General features: G+C 37.2%; 1 protein-coding gene across 1 annotated transcript; it reads left to right on the top strand.

The window, feature by feature from the left end:
* The first annotated feature begins 1,741 nt into the window (after positions 1–1,741).
* pkdccb (protein kinase domain containing, cytoplasmic b) lies at positions 1,742–7,688 on the top strand. Its single transcript, XM_084393434.1, has 7 exons — positions 1,742–2,371; positions 2,525–2,641; positions 3,845–4,116; positions 4,371–4,450; positions 4,549–4,656; positions 5,230–5,406; positions 7,451–7,688. The coding sequence occupies exons 1-7, from the start codon at positions 1,820–1,822 to the stop codon at positions 7,552–7,554; spliced, it is 1,410 nt and encodes a 469-aa protein (XP_084249560.1). The 5' UTR covers positions 1,742–1,819; the 3' UTR covers positions 7,555–7,688.
* The last annotated feature ends 787 nt before the right edge of the window (positions 7,689–8,475 follow it).

Genomic DNA, 8,475 nt, shown 5'->3' with positions numbered 1-8,475 from the left:
TTTCTGTTTTGGCAGTTATAGTAATCTCTAGTGGCACATTTCTCCCAGTGAGTGCTACATTGTTGTTTTATTTCCTTGGTGTATTTCAAGACAGAAAGACACATTTCCTTAATAAAAAAGCAGTGAGAAAAGGCTCAGTGGCAAGAGATATATGAGTGAAATAACATTTCTATGCTGTGTTTCTAAACGGTTTGGTTTTAAAATAATGTGTAGCCTACCGGGTGGATTTGATTGGTGTTAGTGTCACTGTTTGCACATATTAGTCCAGTAAAAGTTGTATAGTTATAAAAACACTTTCAATAATACTGCAAGCGACTATGATTCACTCTTCTTCAGACACTAAGTGGAGGAAATGTTAAGTTTTAAGACTACTTCAACTTTACAACAAAAATTGGACCACATTTATATATAATGTGTTAAATAACTCTTGTGTGTCTTTATTACATCAATGTTTTAGGATTTTCACCTTCTTTTGAACCTTAACATGATGAAATCTGATCTCACAGGAAATGCATGTTAATATTTGTAAACGGTAATGTGTCTCAGCCGATCATTTGCAATAGAATCACCCAAGAAGTATATTAATACCAGGCCTAATAAAAGGCCCATGATGTATTTTTTGACATTTAGGATGAGAGCGTTTTGTTCATGTGAGATGCATTTTCACTATCTGTGGTACACATATTTGTATCCTAATATTGTACTTAATAACCAATATTCCCCTATACATTCTAAAATAAAAAATAAAAATTGAAAATTGAATCCTTGGTATGCATGTTAAATATAAAAGGAAGTTTACATGGTGGGCCTAAGATACTTTGCTACCACCTACTGACATAAAGAGGTAAGCTCACCTTGCAGTTTCTAAGTGATGCTCATTAAAGGGATAGTTCCCCCCAAAATGAGTTTCTTTGTTCTTTTGAACACAAAATAAGATATTTTATAGAATGCTGGTAACCAAACAGTTGACAGGCCCCATTGACTTCCATAGTATTTTTCCCCTACTATGGAAGTGCATGGGTTAGGGTTATAGGGTTAGGGTCAACTGTTTGGTTATCAACATTCTTTAAATAATATCTTATTTTTTGTTCAACAGAAGAAAGAACTTGCGACAGTAATAAAAATGGAAAGACAAAATTGATTTTATCGTGGGAATAAAACCGTAGCCTTGGCTAAATGCTTAAGATTACGAAAACATCGCTCAGGAGAACAACAAATGGGTAGAGATAAGCTGAATAAAAAAATAAATAAAAAATAAAAAAATAGAACATGAAAGCTAAATACATTTGCTAGCTGGTCTACAGTAAACAGTAACTTGGATTGCAGATTAATAAAAACAAGAGGCTATACATTTATTTTGTTGTAATGTATTAAATTCTGTAATGGACTATTTTTCTTCAAGCTATCATCTAAGATAATCTAATAATTGCACTTCAAGCAATCAATGTTTCATGTCAGTGTGTTTTATTTATTTATTCGTTCACTAACAGTCAGTTCGCCTCTGGCCTGAACCCTGTAAGGATTTATTTTGCGACAATGGGGGTCTGAATGTACATTATCTTTAACATACATCCTTCAAAAGGTCAATGGAATGGTAAAAAACACAGAGCATCTTTAGTGTGTGTGTCAATTGAGGTTGCATTGTGTGGGAGGTGATTATTTGGCCATGAGCGGTAGGACACGCCCAGGGGGCGTTACCACAGCTCACAGTTACTACGCTAAATTACAGTGCGCACGTTCTGTCCGTGCCAGAGAGAAGTATGACCGAACACACCGTGTTGGATTTTGACAGTGCAGACTGGACTTACAAGAACTTACCATGACTTTCTCAAGGAATCCCTTTTGTACTTTTTTCCTTCTTGCTTTGTTTTTTTTTTCTTTAACCGTTTTTCTGAAAAAATGGCACTTTGGTCTCCAGGAGAACAAACCTTTTGGTGATGCTGCCCGCCCAGATGGTTTAACTCCAGAGCGCGAGAGATTACTCCAACAACTTAAGGAAAGACAACAAGAACTTGAGCTCCTGGACATTACATTTGATAATATAAAATCTTTAGAAGGGTTTATGGATCCACATTTATCCACAAGTGAGAGTGTAAACTATATCAACGCTAAAACTGTTATTGGTTGTGAAGAACTTAGTGGCATAAAAGCTGTTGACTTTCTTGGTTCAGGTTACACTAAAACAGTGTTAAAAGCAGAGTTACCGCAAGGATTATTTGTGGCGCTGAAATCCGTAAACCGTCAGGGCACTGACATGAGATTGTGCATGGACGATTTTAAAGATTCACAGGGCTGTCATGAGCTTGTTTCTTTCAAACTGAGGAAGGAGATTGTGTTATTGCAGAAACTGCAGCACCCCAATATTGTAGAGGTAAGAAAATCACCCTTATGCAATAACTTGGACTCACTCTCCAGGTTGTGCTGTTGTTATGTAATGTTTTAGATATGCAAATGTTTAATATGTGCCACACATTGCATTTTGCCCCAGTTTATCCATCCACTGAACCTTCTGTGTTCATTCCAGCTGAAAGGTCAATGTCAGGACAGCGCTCTGGTTGGTGGCATCACAACAGTTCTGGAGCAAGGGATGCCACTTCAGATGATACAGCTCCTGCAGAGCCCCTGGGAAGAGCGCTTTCGGGTAAGAGCACCACCCCCCAGGCCTCCTATGGAGTGTTAATCAGAGATTCCCCACCCACTGTCCCCCCACAGGGCATACCTGAGGTGGGGGTGGATGGAATTCTTCAGCTTGGGTGGATTAACTAGAGCCCCATCTCCATACCAACTGAGCCTGATCAAATAGTACCGAGGGACAGATGTCTGTCTCAGATGTCCATCCTTTTACTCTTCTTTACCCTGATAATTTCTCTGCACTGTTTGAGGGAGAGGGCGATGCCAAGTTTCACGAGGCGAGAGAGTATTTTCTTTCACGTTCACTTTGGTGTACAAGAAGCAGGTGTTGAAACTCCGTGCCTTTGATTTTTGATAGGTTCTGATGATGACAAATGCGTTTAAGCTAAAGGGCTGTAATCGAGTGTCTCTTTGACATCCTTACATTCTCTGAAATGTCTTAACACGTGGTCGAGAGTTATTCAAAAGGTGTTTGGTTTCATCCACCTCTGTTTTTAAAGAGCTGTGGCTACGCTTTCTTATTCAAAGGTGACTTGATACCATTGCTATGCTATCCAGTGTTAAAACATTATATAAGAAAAAACTATGGATAATGGTGAAGACTAGTTAGTAAAACTACAGTTCATATTTACAGATTTATATAGTTTACGTTGTGCATATAGAAGGATCAACTTACTTTATTGATGCCCGAGGGAAATTCGGGTGTAAAACAATACATCAAATGTAGGTGCAAAAAAAAAAAATCAATGCTATTCACAATGCAAATATTATGTTTTTAATGCGCATTTTAAGTTTAAACAAGTTACAAACAAGTGAAACATTCTACCAGTGCATGAGACAAAACACACTTTCACACATTCTTTGAAAACAAGCTTTATATATAATGTTGTCTCTCAAATAAATGTATCTCAGAAAGACTGTAAAACCAGTAGGCTATCTAATAAAAAAAATTATATAATATCATATTATTATACAAAAAAATGTTTTTTTTAAATATCTATAAAAATTAGTTTTTAAGTTTTATTGGTTCATAAAATTGGTAACATATGACCTAACCATTTACATTATTTAATAGCAGTATATAGTAATTATAATACTAATTATTTAATAGTATATATAGGTTTTACCTGAACATAAAATTTGTAACAAAACCTGATCGACATTCACAAATGAATACAGCATTTTAGTAACTATTGATTGTGTTTGCATTCAGGTCTGTCTTGGTTTAGTGCGGCTTCTTCAATACCTGACGCACTCGCCGCTGGGATCGGTAGCCCTGCTGGATTTCCAGCCTCGACAGTTTGTTATGGCATCAGGAGAACTCAAGCTAACAGACTTGGATGATGCAAGTATTCAAGAACCAGCCTGTCAGGAGGACTCAGACTGCCTGCTGCAGTTTCCGCTCCGCAATTTCACCCTACGATGTTCCCCCTCTAAAATCTGTGAAGGCTTGAACGAGATGAGGAACCTCTACAATGCCTACAGGTGAGTACTTCCCACATTCCATCTTTATTGTCTGAGGCAGATAATAAAAAGAGATGTTGTACAAGAATCTGTCATGGTCGGTGCGGGGAGTTTCAGGACAGCTTCTCCCCTCTTTGCCTGTAATGATTAATTCTCCACCCTGCTGAGTGTCAGGGAATCAGTTGTAGCATATTGATCTCGCAGCGTGAATACCACTCTGCTGTTCTTGCCAGAGTTTCGGATGAATTATATGAATTCATTATTTTCCCCCCCAGGTATTTTTTCACCTACCTGCTGCCTCATCAAGCTCCCCCACTGGTGAAACCTCTTATTCACCAAATAATGAACTCCACAGGTGAGTTTTGCTGTGAAATTCATCTTGATGAACTCAACTTGGCTATCACAGCAAAAGTAGCTGTATAATGAAAGCTTAATTTTACATTCTGGTCACAGGGGATTTGAAGCAAAGCGTTAATGAAACCCTGGTCGCCTTTGAAGAGGTTTTGCACGCGTACAAGTCTGGTCTGCACCTGGAGAATTTGCCGCCATCAGTAACAAGAGGTAATGCATTGGTTTTAGTGATGAATTATACTTCTTAACAGTTTTCAGCTCCCATTACATACATATTCAATCATTACTACTGAAAAAAAGCATTCCAGATATACCCAGAGCTCGCAGCATGATGTGTCTCTGACGGCACCTTAAAGAAGATGTACTTCAGTCATAAAACATGTGTAACTCAATCCATCTTCAAGGGCAAGTTTTGTACCCCATAAGACTCTCGCTACCTCTTTGACACCCGTAAATCAATCACATGGCCACAATAAACCTGCACAGAGGCATTAAAACAGCCCAGCGTTGTCAAAGAATCTTCAAATCTTATGTCCAAACGCGTTCACAGCAACTCTTGTAAAAAGTTTCCACACTTTGAGATTTTGGCAGAGCCACCGCTCTTTTGTTGTCCCCACATGTGCGCTCACACATTTAGTAACATGAGATTCTGCCACTTCTACTGTGAGAGGACTCTTTTCTCTTAAAGTCTCTGAACGTGCTAATATTTTACAGATGGGTGTTACAACAGTGTTGAGTGGATCCTGGAATGGTTTTGATGCCTTTTTTTTTCTCTTTGTGCAGATTATGCTGTCCTGAAAGGAATGAGGAGTGTTGCGAATATGGAATACAGATGCAGGCTGTCCTACAACCAGCAGGGCTGCGTTCTGTCTGTGCACAGTGCCAGAGAGGCGGCGCTCATCTGCAGTTCTCATCCACAGTGCACAAGCTTCTCTCTCAGCAGCGAACGAACTTGGACAGGTCAGTGTTTGCTTTAGACTACTAGATTACACTTACATGATTACAACAGTAGAATCAAGTTTTGTTCTTTGGTAAAGCAAAAAGTGACACTCAACTTAAAGGAGAACTCCGGTCAATTTTAACATTGAGCTAATTTTTTTGTACATTTGGAGTGCTGTCAGTACAGAGAACAACGACAAAAATCGGGGTTGCCTACACCGTGTTATCCTCGTTTTAAAATTTGCACCCTGTTGACTTCAATGGGGCAAGTTTTAAACCTGCTTTTAGCCTCTTAACATCCTTGATGTGTCATTACAAGTGCACAGGTCATGTGAGTGATTCCTTCGGAATGAACGCGAGTGAATCTGACTGCAGTAGATGTGAAAGAAATATATAAAAAATGATGTTTATTCAGCCAGCGCACATACCTGTATTTACATCCTGTTTTCGGTCGAAGTCCACAGTAATCGATTGTCGAGTTCACGCGCCTAGGTTTAGTACCTATGATCACGCGCGTGAACTCGACAATCGACTACTGTGGACTTCGACCGAAAACAGGATGTAAATACAGGTATGTGCGCTGGCTGAATAAACATCATTTTTATTAATATCTTTCACATCTACTGCAGTCAGATTCACCCGCGTTCACTCCGAAGGAATCACTCACATGACCTGTGCACTTGTAATGACACATCAAGGATGTTAAGAGGCTAAAAGCAGGTTTAAAACTTGCCCCATTGAAGTCAACAGGGTGCAAATTTTAAAAAGAGGATAACACGGTGTAGGCAACCCCGATTTTTGTCGTTGTTCTCTGTACTGACAGCACTCCAAATGTACAAAAAAATGAGCTCAATGTTAAAATTGACCGGAGTTCTCCTTTAATGACATATACTTTCTCAAACCAAAATCAATCTTTTTACTTGGAGTTTAAAATAAATTAAAGACACGTGTAACTCAAAACAGATCCCAATCACATCAGAAAATAATATATAAAAAGTATTGTTTTTGTCTTGTCTTTTAGTACAAATATCTAAACATCTTTAAAACAACATACATTTTGGTAATACTTTACAAGAAGGTTCATTAGTTAACATTAGTTAATGTATTAACTAACATGAACTAACAATGAGGAATACATTTGTTACAGTATTTATTAATCTTTGTTAACGTTAGTTGATAAAAAAAATACAGCTGTTCATTATTTATTCATGTTAATTCACAGTGAATTAACTAATGTTAACAAATACAACCTTTGATTTTAATAAAGTATTAGTAAATGTTGAAATGAACTAAGATGAATAAATACTGAAGAATTATTGTTAATTCTTAGTTCATGTTACCTATGGTAGTTAACTAATGTTAACTAATGAAACTTTATTGTAAAGTGTTACCCATATTTTGTAAAACATTTTTGCAAGATTGTGTATATTTTAATTGTTTCATATTTGGAATATTTTTCATAGCCCATTGGCAATTCTGTTCTTATTTTATGAATAAACCTCAATACATTTTGTTAGATTTATGTTAAAAGTGTGTTTAAAAATATATATATAATCCTTTCCAAATTTAGTGAAAACAGTGTTTTAAATTTAATTTAAAAAAACAGATAATTTTTTTCAGTTAATGTATCTTGAATTTAGTTAGCAATTAATTTAAAAAATGTTTTAAGCATAATTTTGTTAGATTTATGCTTTAAATAATGACGACAGGCACAATTTAAATATGAAAAATAAACTTCATCCAAGATATATTATCTGAAATATCTCATAAATTTTCTTCTAAAGTAAACCAAAAATAATGATTAAAATAATGATTTTCGCAGTGTGTTATTTGAGAAAGAATGTGTTTTACAAGGAAAATGGTAGCAATAAATCCTCAGGGCCGTTTTGCTTTGCACAAAAACCTCTGAAACATCAAATAAATATCTATTCGATGAGCAGGCCTTCAATAAAGCGGTGACTACCTCTGTTCAGTATTATAAATCATCTGAAAACATGACCGTTGTGTCTGTCTGGAACAGACTGTGTCTAACCCAAGGGCTCTCTTTGCCTTTACTTGTCTGCAGGTCGACTTCTTGCCGCTTTCAGAAGTGGCTTCAGCCATCTGGTTCCAGATGTGAACTCAGCAGTGTACATGAGGAGGGTTAAAGCCTCGGGAGCAGTGCTTTGAGAAAGAGAAAGCCAGAGGAACTGGGGCGGGGGGGAATTTGAGACAAATGAATGTGTTATATTTATAGGCATCTTACTCAATGGCTGTTTGATCTCCCTGCCAATCCTACACGCTGCCAAGGAGCGTTTAAAAGGATTTCCCTTCAGGTATAATTGACCTGAAAAAATCTGAAAGAAAAATACAGCCTTCTAACTTTTTCTCCTGTCCTACGTTCACATGGCATGGTCCACTGGAAGGACATTGAGCCTATTTTACACTGGCTAATGCCTGCAGGAGGAAAAAGAAAACAAGCTCTTTCACAGATTTACTTTGATGTTAATGAGGCCAGAAGTTTGCAGCGTTTTGCTGGATGCCAGTGTGTGCTGAGAACCGTGTCAATAGGCGGAAAAGTGCTGAAGCCACAAAAGTGCGGGAATGTTTAGTGGGAGCCATTGTCTTTCCTGTATTAACTGATATATATATATATATAGGAAGTACGCCATACTTCATCCCATGGGTGTGTTCATTTTCTTCTTTCAGAGAAAGAGATATTAATGTTATTTGTGTGGATATATTCGTTCTACATTCTGTGTTTTGTTTTGTTTTATTCATTTTTTAATACAAACCAAGTAAAAAAAATCATTTGTCTTTCATTGCTATAAGGACAGTTTTCCAATTACGTAAGCAGAAACCTTTTTGCCATAACTACATTGCAGCATTACCATCTTAATGTTATCAGTGCTTTCTGTTAATTCACTTTTCAGGTGTGAAATCAACTGTCGGCCTTTCCATTCTCCTCTGCTTGTGTTTTAGCAATCATTTCTGAAGAGACCTCCAAGCGCAAAGTTTACACAAAACCTTTCCAACGCATGTCAATAAATCACTTGCAGGGTCATTATAGTTTAATTGTTACATGTAAATGCAGCTTGTTTGGGGCCCCTT

Source organism: Rutilus rutilus (genome assembly GCF_951802725.1).
Source record: "Rutilus rutilus genome assembly, chromosome: 21".
NCBI classification, from domain to species: Eukaryota; Metazoa; Chordata; class Actinopteri; order Cypriniformes; family Leuciscidae; genus Rutilus; species Rutilus rutilus.
This window is presented reverse-complemented; position numbering and strand designations above follow the sequence as displayed.

Coding starts and splice junctions, on each gene's coding strand:
- pkdccb (XM_084393434.1), top strand. CDS start 1,820: ATGACTTTCTCAAGGAATCCCTTTTGTACTTTTTTCCTTCTTGCTTTG. Junction 2,642..3,844: donor CCTGGGAAGAGCGCTTTCGG/GTAAGAGCACCA, acceptor GTTTGCATTCAG/GTCTGTCTTGGTTTAGTGCG. Junction 4,657..5,229: donor GCCGCCATCAGTAACAAGAG/GTAATGCATTGG, acceptor CTCTTTGTGCAG/ATTATGCTGTCCTGAAAGGA.